Genomic DNA, 14984 nt, shown 5'->3' on the forward strand with positions numbered 1-14984 from the left:
AGATTGAAAATTAACACCAATTAGTTGACTGATGAACATTATCACATTATTTATTTAGAAAGTAAAAATAACGACAAATAAAGATATAATACTAATAACCGCAACATGTCAGTGTAAAAACAAAAACAAAAAAAAACATTATGATTTGTACATTTTCAGAATTTGCTTGTTCTATTTTTAAACAAAGAAAATCTTTATTTTTAAGTTATCGTGCCGTGATTTTACCACTTTAGAGTCGATTTTTCTCCGTGTGGCCCCCGATCTAAAATGAGTTTAACACCCGTGGTCTAAACAATTCTGTACTCACCCAGATTGTACCTGGCATCCAGGACAGAGACGTGTGCGCCACTTCTTCATCTTTGGTTCTATGGTTATCATCACATTTGTCCTCTTTTGCCATCAATGGGGCTCTTTTCACACACACACGTGCAAAATTACAAGTCGGCTCAGGACCACAACAAACGTATCGATTACTTACTTCACTGTATTGGGGGTTTTGTTGAATGGCGACAGCCTCGAAAATGGTCCCAATCTGACCGCTGTAATTACCGTCAAGTAGCTTTGGGATGAGGTGCCTATTTCCTCTCATCTAGTACACAAAAACATTTAGGGCAGGATAGACTTTATTTAACCCACACTGGGGAAAGGATGTGGTTGCAGTGCAGATACAAAAAGTCCACATGAATAAGGTAAAATCACATGAAAACAAGAGGAAAACAAAGGACATAAAATATGTCAACGAGCTGCCAGTTCAGTGGCTCCATTTGTACATACAGCTACAAAGGTAAAACTATATGTTTCAATTACTTCATGTTTTTTCTGGATATTGTTTGTTACATTGATACAATAAACCTACCATATAAATGTAGGCTGTGCATATTTTAATCTGTATGGGGGTCAAAAACTTATTTCCCCCAATGTATATACCTGTATTGTCTAAAGTTGCAAAGACGCCATAAGGCCTCACGATGGCGCCATAGTACAAACAGCTGCACTCCCAACAGTTTTTTCCATCTCCATTTTTGCAAAGTTTTTGTTCTTATCACACAATCACTCATTTAAAAGAAGCAATTCGCATACTTGCCAACCCTCTCGATTTTCCCGGGAGACTCCCGAATTTCAATGCCCCTCTCTCACCTGAAACCTTCACCCCTTAACAGCCGCATGCTGTCCAGGCGTCCGCTTTTCCTCCATATAAACAGCGTGCCGGCCCAGTCACATTATAATGTAGCGTTGGACGGGTTTAACAATGGTCTTTACTCGAAGATGTCAAGAAATGCTGACACGTTGAATGATCTTTTAACTGGCTTAATGATAATGTTAAATTCAAGCACACACGCATAAGTGAATGCAACGCATACTTGTTCAACAGCCATACAGGTCACACCAAGGGTGGCCGTATAAACAACTTTAACACTGTTACAAATATGCGCCACACTGTGAACCCACACCAAACAAGAATGACAAACACATTTCGGGAGAACATCCGCAGCGCAACACAACAGAACAAATACCCAGAAACCCTTGCAGCACTAACTCTTCCGGGACGCTACAATAACATCTACGGCTTTTGGAACTCAGTGTACAACTGCACACACAACAAGAAGGAAACGAAGCAGAAGAACGAAGAAGAGTAAGAAGAAGAAATACGCTTGCAAATTCTAAAATGATTGGAAAAAAATAATTTCATTTCATCCAGGACAGCTCGAAGGGGTATGCTGCTTGCACCTCAACCCCCCCATCTCCCGAATTCGGAGGTCTCAATGTTGGCAAGTATGGCAATTCGTGTTAGGGAAAGTACTGACTAGCCCAAATAGTTAAATAAAAAAACAAAGTGCACCATTTCGGGGGGGGGGGGGGGGGGGGGGGGTTGAAGAAGAAAGGACTCAAATCTTTTCAAAACTTGGAAACTTTTATTACAGGTCAAGTCACATGCGATTTTTTTCTCAAAACAAATAACCATGAAATTAGCAAAATAAACAAGTGAAGAAAACCAACATCATTAATATTATCTCCTCAAAATAGCAGTATACAAAAATAGAGCTTACAATACTGTACAGCTATTATTGTTATCTCCAAAAATATTCTGCTGCAGAATTATTAGTTTTACAAACAATGTCTGTGAAAGTCCACAAACAGTGTTAACAAATACTTCCATAAAGGTGCTTATACTGATTATATATATATATATATATATATATATATATATATAGTACAGGCCAAATGTTTGGACACACCTTCTAATTCAATGTGTTTTCTTTATTTTCATGACTATTTACATAGTAGATTGTCACTGAAGGCATCAAAACTATTAATTGAACACATCTGGAGTTGTGTACTTAACAAGAAAAGGTGAAATAACTGAAAACATGTTTTATATTCTAGTTTCTTCAAAATAGCCACCCTTTGCTCTGATTACTTTTTCGCACACTCTTGGCATTCTCTCGATGAGCTTGAATGAGGAGAAGGTGTGTCCAAACTTTAGGCCTGTACTGTGTATATGTGTGTTTTGTGTATTCAAGTGGGAGGGGCACAACAAAGCTACAGAGAAATATTTAAATAAGACGCGAGGGGCGGCAGTGAGAGTGTCCTATTGTTTTTTTGAAACGACTTTTACGTAAAAGGTTACGTGTAAATGTCCCCCTTTTGGACGCTGCAGGTATTTATATTTTTATTCATGGGGATATTTCTTTGCTAGTGAGGACTTTAGTTCACTTTTCCATCGGCACTTAAGTCTGAAGTGGGACGCAAGTTAACATTTCAGCGTTTTGAATGCACGACTAATGTGAACGTGACAATAGCGTGCGTTTACATTCTACGGTGACGAGGTTGAGGACTTGCGCGCTACAAATACTGGGAGCGCAGAAACACTCATTGGTCACATTTGGTCGGTGGCTCATGAGGTGAGAGGAAACGAAGCGTCGGAGACGACCTCTAATGTTGCCGATTTTGTTTCTAACGACAAAAAAAATACAAATGAATGATGAACGTGTGGTTCCTGGCACTGTCACAGCAGCAGATATTGTTCCAAAAAAAAAAGAAAGAAAAAAAAAAAGGCAACGGTCGACAGCGACTTGTTCTAAGTAAGTTGAAACAATCTCTAATTGGTTCGCAATATTCACAGGCAAGAGTTTTGGGTTTAGTTTTCAGCTAATTACAAAAAGACCTCCAAAGTAGAATGTTCCGATGGTGTTGTGTCATTCATTCCAGCAGTATTTATAAAACGCCACTAGGTGGCAAATACCTTCCTGTTCCCAAGGCCTGCAATAAACACGACGTGGTTGTTTAGAGCCACAACCACTAGGGGGTACCACATTATCAAATGTTTGTAAATGACATTGAGGGCCGAGTCTAACGCTCGTGCAAACTATAAAACGGTGTGTACATACAGTCAGTGGGCATGTTGGGCTGTCATGTCTATGTATTTCTGACTATAAGCGACTACTTTCTTCCTTTGCTTTGATCCCTGCGGTTTATAAAACAGTGCAGCTAATTTCTTATTCGCTAATTTGTTATGGTTTGTTCTGTGGCGCTATCTTTCGGACGAGTTCACTCACTGCAGGTAATGCGGGGTGAACGTCTACAGTATTTCCTTCTTTCAGAGCGTTCAAGCCGAAGTATAATTGCCGTACCATCTTCTATTCGTCCATAACGTTTCTACTCGTATGGATCACTTCAAGCAACGTTTGTAAGTTTTACAATATAACAACAACGATTCTTACTTACTAAACCGTCCCACGTGTGATGTGTGTAGGAGTGTTTTCACGCATATTTGTACGTGTTGTCATAATGTTATCAAGCCAGTGTCATTAACATGAGCTAATATGCTAAAACGTAAATCAGCGTTATGTGGTGGAAAAGTTGGGCCCCGAGGTCAAAAGGGTTAATAACCCCTGATATTGACAACAATCTATTTTTAGTACATTGAAGGTGTGCTCTAGGAGGCAGCTGCGATGTTGTGATGGTGTGTCTGGAAAGAAAATACATATTTGAAAATGTTTTTTCATACAGGAGGTATATTGTAGTAATATATTACTTTTTTTAGTCAGTCCATTAAGTTATTCAGAGGCTATACAACTATAATATGATAATGCCAACTATATAACAAATTAGAATAATTTAAAGTTTTTGAAATTAGAACAAGTCGGAGGTCAACCAGTGACACAGAAAAGATTCTGGTAAATTTTGTATTATCCTAAATTATACACCAATCAAACATGGGCGATTTATGGCGTTTTTAGGTATTTGATACAAATGTAATTGAAATTTTAATCTATAGTCACTTCAACGTTTGAGTTTTTTTTTGAAGCTTATTCTACGCATTTTTGACCTAAATTAACCATTTTCAAGTATAAAATGGCTAAAAGAACTAAAGAATGGCAATACTACAGTAGTATTGGCCACTAGATGAAACCAAACCAATCAGAGTGGGCTGTTCAGTATCGTGGCTAATGATTGGCTCAGCCTCAGGAAGCATTACTATATTGGATTAAAAAGAGTGTAATGATGATGATGTGGGTGTTATTACATGTCGAGAGGGCTCTTTAAAATAATTAAAAGGGCCGAAACCGTTTTTTTTAATGCTCTGGCTATGAAAATAGTCGATGATTTTCTACTTTGCGGAAATGAATCTACCACGGTTACCAATTAACAGCGATAAACCAAGGTTTACCGTACCAGAAACAAGGTGTTACCATTTGCACGTGAATACTCAGAAATGCAATAAACCACATGGTAATTAAAAAAAAGAAGTGCTAATACAACATTTTTATGTTCAAACACAGAAAAACTATCAGTGATAACGAGAGATGTCCGATAATGGCTTTTTTGCCGATATTCGATATTCCGATATTGTCCGACTCTTAATTACCGATTCCGATATCAACCGATACCGTGGAATTAACACATTATTATGCCTAATTTTGTTGTGATGCATTAAACAAAGTAACAAGGTTTTCCAAAATAAATCAACTCAAGTTATGGAAAAAAAATGCCAACATGGCACTGCCATATTTATTATTGAAGTCACAAAGTGCATTATTTTTTTTTTAACATGCCACAAAACAGCAGCTTGGAATTTGGGACATGCGCTCCCTGAAAGAGCATGAGGATGGTTAAAGTGGGCGGGGTTGAGGTGGAGGGGTAGGGGGTAGCAGGGGGTGTATATTGTAGCGTCCCGGAAGAGTTAGTGCTGCAAGGGGTTCTGGGTATTTGTTCTGTTGTGTTTATGTTGTGTTACGGTGCGGCTGTTCTCCCGAAATGTGTTTGTCATTCTTGTTTGGTGTGGGTTCACAGTGTGGCGCATATTTGTAACAGTGTTAAAGTTGTTTATACGGCCACCCTCAGTGTGACCTGTATGGCTGTTGACCAAGTATGCCTTGCATTCACTTGTGTGTGTGAAAACCGTAGATATTATGTGATTGGGCCGGCACGCAAAGGCAGTGCCTTTAAGGTTTATTGGCGCTCTGTACTTTTCCCTACGTCTGTGTACCCAGCGGCGTTTTAAAAAGTCATAAATTTAACTTTTTGAAACCGATACCGATAATTACCGATATTACATTTTAAAGCATTTATCGGCCGATAATATCGGCAGTCCGATATTATCGGACATCCCTAGTGATAACCACAAGTTGTTCTGTGTGTGTGTTTGTCTTCATCTTTGTGTACTTTACAGATTCTGCCTTGAAAAATGATGTCGGTGGCTATACAACCTAAGTTTGTCTGGCATTTGTCAGTGTGGAGCAACATTTTTAATACAGGCTATTTATACTGTTTGTTTGTTGTTGTTGCTGAAATGCGGCTGCTCGCATAACAAGTCAGCACTTTTCGTGAGAGCAACTAACCAAACAAAACAAAAAGCAGCGCATAGAGGCCCAAACAAAAAGTACCATAGAGAAAGAGAGCGAGAGGCGAACACTCCAGAATGCTGCACCCTTTAAAAGAGGAACGAGTCTGTGTGTGTGTGTGTGTGTGTGTGTGTGTGTGTGCGTGTGCGTGTGTGTGAATGGAAATGCCGCTTCATTATAACCAGTGGGCGCTGACTCAAGCAGAGGTCGTCTTAGCTAATATGCTAGTTTTAATTCACTCATTGGGTGCATAACATGTACCAAAGTAATTGACTATACATTAACAACTAAATTACACTATGAATACATTTTTAGTTGGTATGGTCTCATTTATGGCTTAAAGCACATCCCAATTTTTTTTTACCGTTTCCTAAACCCGAGGTCATCTTTAATACTGGTTTAAATATTCACATTATATCAACTTGTAAGTCAAAATTGTGCTTCTGACTGTGCTGAATCTATTTTTTAAAGCAGTCAGACAACGTAATTAAGTCCTTCAATCAAAACACATACTGTGTGTCCTCAAAGCGTGGCCACCGCTTTAACAGACGCCACGCCCCGAATAATCGCCCAGCGCGTCGTCCACCTGACTAAACAAACAAAGCACCTCAAACAGACAAAACAGAGCAGACGTGGCATCTGTAAAGCTGGAGTTCACAGTGGGGTTTGAAAATGTGCTGCTGCGTAGAGAGAATGCAGCTTCTCGGAATGAATGATTTGAAGAAAAGAAAAACCCAAAAAAGTCTCTTTACCCGTGGTTCGCCCTGCTGTTGAGAAAATAAAAGCAACTCAGCCACTGTATGACAAAGTACAATAGTTAAAAAAAATAAAAAAAAATAAAAATAAACAGATGAATGAGTTTAAAGGGGACCTATGATGATTTTCTTAATGTTACAATGTTGCATATCTGTGTTAAACGAGGCCAAAATCATAACTTTCATGTATTTGTGCGGTTTTGGATGCTTTTAAACACTGTTTTTAAACTGGGCCATTTGTGACGTCACACAATGGCCAGAACAAATTTGGATTGGCCGCTAAACGGTTACTAAAAAGACCACTTTATTAGCAAACTTTTTGATCCACAAACTTTTAATTCGAGCCAAATACGCCTGTGTGCGAACGACAGGTGTAAAAAAATAAATAGATTTTCGAATGAATTGCAAATCTTTTTTGTAATGATTCTTAATCATTTGAAAAAAACAACAACAAAACAGTTTTTTTTTGTTTTTTTGTTTTTTTTAAAGGGGAACATAATCACAATTTCAGAAGGGTTAAAACCATTAAAAATCAGTTTCCAGTGGCTTATTTTTTTCCCGAAGTTTTTTTCAAAATGTTACCCATCACGCAATATCCCTAAAAAAAGCTTCAAAGTGCCTGATTTTAACCATCGTTATATACACCCGTCCATTTTCCTGTGACGTCACACAGTGATGCCAATACAAACAAACATGGCGCATAGAACAGCAAGGTATAGCGACATTAGCTCGGATTCAGACTCGGATTTCAGCGGCTTAAGCGATTCAACAGATTATGCATGTATTGAAACGGATGGTTGTAGTGTGGAGGCAGGTAGCGAAAACGAAATTGAAGAAGAAACTGAAGCTATTGAGCCATATCGGTTTGAACCGTATGCAAGCGAAACCGACGAAAACGACACGACAGCCAGCGGCACGGAGAAAGCGAGGACGAATTCGTCGATCGCCTTCTAACCAACGATTGGTATGTGTTTGTTTGGCATTAAAGGAAACTAACAACTATGAACTAGGTTTACAGCAAATGAAATACATTTGGTAACAACATGCACTTTGAGAGTGCAGACAGCCCATTTCAGGCGCACTAAGAACATACATTTTTCCACGATCTCAGCACTCAGGTTAACCATACCTAAATAGACACAAAATACTGCATTACACAAGACTACCGAATGTACTCGAATGATTGAAAAAAAAAAAATGTTTTTAAGCTAAATTATTGGTAAACACAGTTTATGTATAATAATTTACGTAAAACCGCGAGTAATGAATAAAGTTTTCATCAATTAATATATTCTGTAGACATACCCTCATCCGCTCTCTTTTCCTGAAAGCTGATCTGTCCAGTTTTAGAGTTGATGTCAGCATCTGCTTTGAGTGTCGCAGGATATCCACACATTCTTGCCATCTCTGTCGTAGCATAGCTTTCGTCGGTAAAGTGTGCGGAACAAACGACTGACCATTTCGTCGGCTTTCCCCACAGCCTCGTATTTTGAACAAATTTCGTCCAATTTCTTGCCACTTTCCCATCTTTGGGCCACTGGTGCAACTTGAATCCGTCCCTGTTCGTGTTGTTACACCCTCCGACAACACACCGACGAAAATGGCGGATTGCTTCCCGATGTTCCGAGAGCGAATAATAGAAAGACGTTTAATTCGCCAAAATTCACCCATTTAGAGTTCGGAAATCGGTTAAAAAAATATATGGTCTTTTTTCTGCAACATCAAGGTATATATTGACGCTTACATAGGTCTGGTGATCATGTTCCCCTTTAAAAATAAATCTGTCCTGTCCAGCAACTCAGGCAAATCACATTGTTGCTGTAGATGTACAAATTTACTTTAGAAAAGAGAAGTCTGAGATACTTCGCTTGTTGCTTTATTTGTATATGAATTTATTAAATGTTTGGGTAGAATTTTATTAAACAAAACCAATTTTCTTTTAAGCAATATTTACATTTATCACAGCGGTTTATCTATTTTATGAAGGAATTGATTTAGAATTTAAAAAAAATATATATATTTTTTTAAATTAATAATTTTTTAAAAACCAATTATTAAAAATATAACTTTTAGGCCATCTTCATGTTTACTTGCTAAGCGTATAAGTAATTAGTCAGCAACCAAAAGGAGGTTTTGTAATCTGTAACCTGTTTTGAAAAGCTTTTATTATAATTACTGTACCAAATAATACATTGCGAGAATCGGTTTTGAATCAAGAATCGTGTTGAATAGAGAATCGATTCTGAATTGAATCGTAAAGTGTCCAAAGATTCCTATGTTAGACAGGTAAGTGTTTTTAATGTAGATTAGAACTATCATAGGTCCCCTTTAAGTTCCCGAGATGAGTTTCCTTCAAAGCAAGTGTTAGTTTGTCCCTTGTAAGATTTGTTATCATAGCAGTCAGTTTACAGGTGGCTAAATGTTGAAGACGGAAGTAATAGCTAATAAGATATTTAAAAAAATACCTTGCTACTACAAGCAATTAAGTCTTGATTTCTCATAAAGTGCTTGTTAAAATAAAATAATATACAATAAAATAAAATACAAAATGATTTGAATATGTATTGTAGCTCATGGCTGTTTTGCTTTTCTTCTTTTCTGCTCTTCAGCTGGTGTCCCTCAAAAAAGTTATTTGGTTGTGAGAAGACCATGTGTGATGTTGGGCGGGAAAAAAAAACATCAACTTTCCTTCCATGTCCATGAAGAGCAAGAAAAGTAAGTCCAGTCGGAGCGGGTATGAGAAAAATCCTCCTATGAGCCGGTGTGAAGATTAAGAGAAGTTGGCTCAGAGTATTTGTTGTCCCAACAAAGTGGACCTGTACAGCTGTCAGTGTTCATGTACGTGTGTGTATCATGTCACCATCATGTTGGCTTTCAGTCTACTAGACCAGGTTTTCGATGCCGGGCAGAGGCTGCTGGATTGGCACAGGCGCTTCTGTGGTGCCGGCCTGCTGGGCCAGTTGTAAAACGGGCATGTTGCACAGCGGGCACACCTTCCTCACCTCCAGCCACTTAATGAGGCACCTGTCACAAGGGGAGACAGGTAATCAATTCGTTCCAGGGTCAAACTTTGCATCATATAGCCCTTTTTTTTTTTTAGGTAATATTTGAACTAATGCTGCAAAATGATACGTTTGTAAAATTCAATTAATCAAACTTTTGAATGACAATTATCGCAGTAGTTGCTTGCATAATTTAAAGTATCTTAAAATTGACAGATATTTAATTTTATTGTTCAAATATCACAAACATTTGAAATAATACTTGAATTTAGAGCTGCTTCATCGATTAATTCGATCAGAAAAAATCTTTGATTTGTATTTTATTTCTTTGATGATTGGTTCAGAGGCAGTATTGGTCATACCAATGCTGATACTGATCATTTTAAAATCATTTACTGAATACATTTTTGATCACAATTATAATCCGGCAAAAACACAGGATGGCAGTGTAACAATATCAAATACCGGTTTTTTTCGGACTATAAGTCGCAGTTTTTTTCATAGTTTGGCCGGGGGTGCGACTTATACTCACTCATGAGCGACTCATGTGTGAAATTATTAACACATTACCGTAAAATATCAAATAATATTATTTAGCTCATTCACATAAGAGACTAGACGTATAAGATTTCATGGGATTTAGCGATTAGGAGTGACAGATTGTTTGGTAAACGTATAGCATGTTCTATATGTTATAGTTATTTGAATGACTCTTACCATAATATGTTACGTTAACATACCAGGCACGTTCTCAGTTGGTTATTTATGCGTCATATATCGTACACTTATTCAGCCTGTTGTTCACTATTCTTTATTTATTTTAAATTGCCTTTCAAATGTCTATTTTTGGTGTTGGGTTTTATCAAATACATTTCCCCCAAAAATGCGACTTATATATGTTTTTTTCCTTCTTTATTATGCATTTTCGGCCGGTGCGACTTATACTTCGGAGCGACTTATAGTCCGAAAAATACGGTACATATTAAAATTATTTCCTCATTGCCTTTTATTACATACAATATTTTGATAATAATCGAATACTTTTTTCCTACGCTTTGAACACTTCGGCTTATAAAATGGTGCAGTTAAGTTATGGATTTTTTCTTCGCTAACGGCCATGTTTTTATATTCAACAAAAAGTTTTCATATACACCGGCAGAGACACTAAAAAGGTGTGTTATTATATACTTCCTGTTTCGCGCCTTGAACTGCAAGTACATCCCGTTTTGTCTACCTTTCATCTATAGCGATTCTGCTGGAAAGAATTCTTCATTCATCACTCCAAGCAACATTTGTAAGTTTTACAATATAACTAAACTATTCAAACTTACTAAACCGTCCCATGTGTGATGTATGTAGGAGTGCTTTCATGAATATTTGTACATGCTATCATAAAGTAATCAAGCTAGCGTCATTAGCATTAGCAAATACGCTAACATGTTTACAAGTTTCTGTGTTAGTATTATTGAATTACAATGGCATTCTTTTTGTATTGTTTCAGTTCCGTACATTGACCAAAACGTCACCGTGGACTTACTGAGTCTGTTTAGCTAGTGGGTCTGTGACGATGACTTCTGTTTTGTTTGATCAGCCGTTTTACTGCTCTGTGACAGGCACCGTTTGGAGCAATCAAGATATGGAAATAAACATTTAAAAAATCTTTTGTAATGGTATATGGCCCTGTGCATATGTAAAACTATTTATTTCTTCTAAAATGTGGTGGATGCGGCTAAAATACCGGTGCGCTCTATAGCCCGGTAACAAACAAACAAACAAACAAAAAAAACCGTATTAAAATAATTTTCTAATTAACTCTTAAAGTCCTCCTGTAACCAGATCCTTGTTGACCAAGTTTGTTAACAATTACAAAAACAACAAAACTATTTGGTGTTAATAACAAATATGGATCTAATCATTGTAGTATTGACTATATAAAGATACCATACTTGATATTGTTACCAGGGTTTCCCGCAGCGCTTTGTTGTTAAGGCGGCCACCTTAACAACAAAGAGCCACCGCCTAAACTAAAGTATTTAATTTTTTTATTTTATATATATCATTTATATATAGTAGATATATCGCGCAACACTACAGCGCACGTGTAGCGGCAAACAGGCATAAACAGTAAGAGACGTCTTTAAGAAAAACAAAGAAAGGGTAAAGAGAGGAAAGAACCCACACAAAAAGGAGAGCAGCGGTCAAAAGTTCCGCAATCATTTCAAACTGTAAAAGAAAAAAAAACACGGTAAAAACGTTTGGCATGTCACAATAACACTACATCGACGATGCAGCACATGACCCGAAAGCACCCTGCACATTTTCAGAGCAAACACACAGAAACAAGGTACAAGTCTGCTTTGGCAGCTCACGCTATTTAAATATTTTTGACTTGCATAACAAATTATTTGTTCAGAGTGACACATGAGGACAAGCTAGCATCTACAGTTTGGATGCTAACGCTAAGTTGTTTTATCCAAAAAATAAAACACCACCTTTTAGAAAAGCGCTATATAAATCTAATCCATTACTATTATTATTATAAGTTAAAGATTATTTGCAAAAAAAAAATACATTTCTCAGTTCGAACAATAAATATCTTGTCTTTGCAATCTATTCAATTGAATATAAGTTGAAAAGGATTTGCAAATCATTGTATTCTGTTTTTATTTACGATTTACGTGCCAACTTTACTGGTTTTGGGTACATATATATATATATATATATATATATATATAAATATATATATATGCAGTCTGCTTTCGGCCCTCGATCAAATTTTCTTAAGCCTAATGCAGCCCTTAAGTCAAAAAGTTTGGACACCCCTAATCGAGACGTTCTAGTGCAGGGGTCGGCAACCCGCGGCTCCGGAGCCGCATGCGGCTCTTTGATCACTCTGATGCGGCTCAGCTGCATACTTACCGCCCCTCCGTATTTTCCTGGGAGACTTCCGGATTTCAGTGCCCCTCCCAGAAAACTCCCGGGGCAAATATTCTCAGATTTTCACCCTAACGATTATAATAAGGGAGTGTCGTGATGGTACAGCATTTAACGCCCTCTACAATCTGTACTAAGAGCGTGCCAGCCCAGTCACATGTTGTATGCAACTGCTGCTTGCACACGTAGGTGACAGCAAAGCATACTTGGTCAATAGCCACACAGGTTACACTGACGGTGGCCGTATAAAACAACTTTAACACTCTTACTAATATGCGCCACACTGTGAACCAAAACCAAACAAGAATGACAAACACATTTCAGGAGAACATCCGCACCTTAACACAACATAAACACAACAGAACAAATACCCAGAATCCCATGCAGCCCTAACACTTCCGGGCTACATTATACACCCCTGCTACCACCAAACCCCGCCCACCCCAACCTTGCTCCCCCCCAACCATCACCCCCCCCCGTAGTAGCCCGGGACAGTTAGGGCTGCAAAGGATTCTGGGTATTTGTCCTGTTGTGTTTATGTTGTGTTAAGGTGCGGATGGTCTCCCGAAATGTGTTTGTCATTCTTGTTTGGTGTGGGTTTACAGTGTGGCGCATTATTAGTAAGAGTGTTAAAGTTGTTTTATATGGCCACCGTCAGTGTGACCTGTGTGGCTGTTAACCAAGTATGCCTTGCTGTCACTTGTGTGAGGAGGCAGAAGCCTCATACATCCTGTGGCTGGGCCGGCACACCTGTTTGTACATGTTGTAGAGGGCGTTAAGTGCCGTGCCATCACGACACGCTCGCGAGAATAGATGCCCTGAAATTATTCGTAGTCTCCCAGAAAAATCGGGAGGGTTGGCAAGTATGACGCTATCAAGCGCTGTTCATATAAAACTCGCGGGCCGCAGTAACGTTAAATTTTCATATTAAGGTGCGGGCCGCGTGTCTGAGACCCCTGGTTTATACATAGCACAAAGCAACAAAAAAAACTTTGTATGTAGTGTTATTTCATTTTACATTTCAACAGAGTTTTGTGGCTCCCATTGTCTTCTTTAATTTGTGAAACTGGTCAAAATGGCTCTTTAGGTGGTAAAGGTTGCCGACCCCTGTTCTAGTGTATATAATTTTCAAATTTGTAGTGCAACACAACTTTGGGTTCTCTGCCTAGCCTTGCACACATACGAGAGTTTTTACAGTGTGACAAATCCAGCAGCAAGTGGGGAGAAAACTAGGCCAAGGGAGGTGTCATGCAGATATACCGGTAAACAACTTTGTAAAAAAAAGTGTCCAGAGTCCAGTGTGTGTGAGTATGTTTGTCAAAGTGCACGTGTGGGAGTCATGCTGGCAACAGGCAGGTAATCCTGTCCTAGGCAGTGATCCGTTACACCTGTGTTTTTGGTACTTATAGTTTTTTTGAGACAATAATTTACCTGTATGTACCTCACAGGTATGCACCCTCTGGGCTGTTTTGAAAGTGTTGTTTTACTTAATTCCAGAACTGTATGGATCCACGTGTTCTTCCCTGTGTGTGTAGTGTGTATGTGTGTGTGTGTGTGTCTTCATGAAGAATCAACAAAGCCTTGTACTTACTTTCTATGAAACGCGTGTTTGCACGGACAAATCCCCAACTCGTCTTTCTGTTTGAACTCCTCCAAGCACACCGCACATATCTGCAAGAGAGCAGGAGGAGACTTAAGACACTTTCTTTTCCCAAAGACATCAAACTGCTTTTGCGTGACTGGATAAAATAATATAGCTGGAAAGAAACCACCTGAAGAACGGACGCTAAAACTGCGCGCAAGTTCTGTTACTTGGGTGAAGTTACTGTGGTTTCCGAATTGGAGGGACTGAAATACCTTCAGACAACAACAAAAAAAACAGTCTTGCAGGTTGCCACCCCTTGTCGGTCACAACTACTTTTGTTTCTTCCACTACTCTAAATTGCACCTGTACAGTCTGTCACTTCGTACTTACACTTAAACAAAAACAGCATTCATTACTGTTGACCAACTCTGTTTATTACCTCTAAGTGACTTTGGACAAAAGGAAGTGTAATGTGACACCCACACACATTTAATGGCGGAGAAGCCATCTAGAATCCAACAATAGATTACTGATGCTCAGAGATTTGTCACCGATTCTCCACATGTGAGTAAGATTGGTTTTGTAAATTCTTCCACAAGAAAATATGAGTGGAACACAAGCCTGCAGGCTAGAATGAATGCATTTAGGTCCTGGTACCATAGATCTTGTTTGACGGATATGATGGACTGGATAGCAACACCCGCTTTATGAGATAGGCTAAATAAAAATTTATAGTGGAGAAATGAGTGGCCACTATTCCCTTACAAGAGTATTAAAACATATATGGACACAAGTGTTGAGACATTAGCTATTGCAAAAGTAAAGAAAATATTGTGTTTTGTAGGTTAACTAAAATACTTTC

The 14984-nt window shown here is 38.4% G+C and overlaps 1 protein-coding gene across 5 annotated transcripts in view; it reads right to left on the reverse strand.

Moving 5' to 3' along the window:
- Positions 1 to 2986: 2986 nt before the first annotated feature.
- Positions 2987 to 14984, reverse strand: part of rnf24 (ring finger protein 24) — a 63708-nt gene continuing 51710 nt past the window's right edge. For all 5 annotated transcript variants that reach the window (XM_061984024.1, XM_061984020.1, XM_061984021.1 and 2 more), the window contains 2 exons: positions 14129 to 14208; positions 2987 to 9625 (listed from right to left, as the gene is read on the reverse strand). In XM_061984024.1, coding sequence (XP_061840008.1) covers positions 9484 to 9625; positions 14129 to 14208 — 222 coding nt within the window. In that variant the 3' untranslated portion in view covers positions 2987 to 9483. The remainder of the gene's footprint in view (positions 9626 to 14128; positions 14209 to 14984) is intronic.

This window comes from Nerophis lumbriciformis, linkage group LG25 (genome assembly GCF_033978685.3).
Source record: "Nerophis lumbriciformis linkage group LG25, RoL_Nlum_v2.1, whole genome shotgun sequence".
NCBI classification, from domain to species: Eukaryota; Metazoa; Chordata; class Actinopteri; order Syngnathiformes; family Syngnathidae; genus Nerophis; species Nerophis lumbriciformis.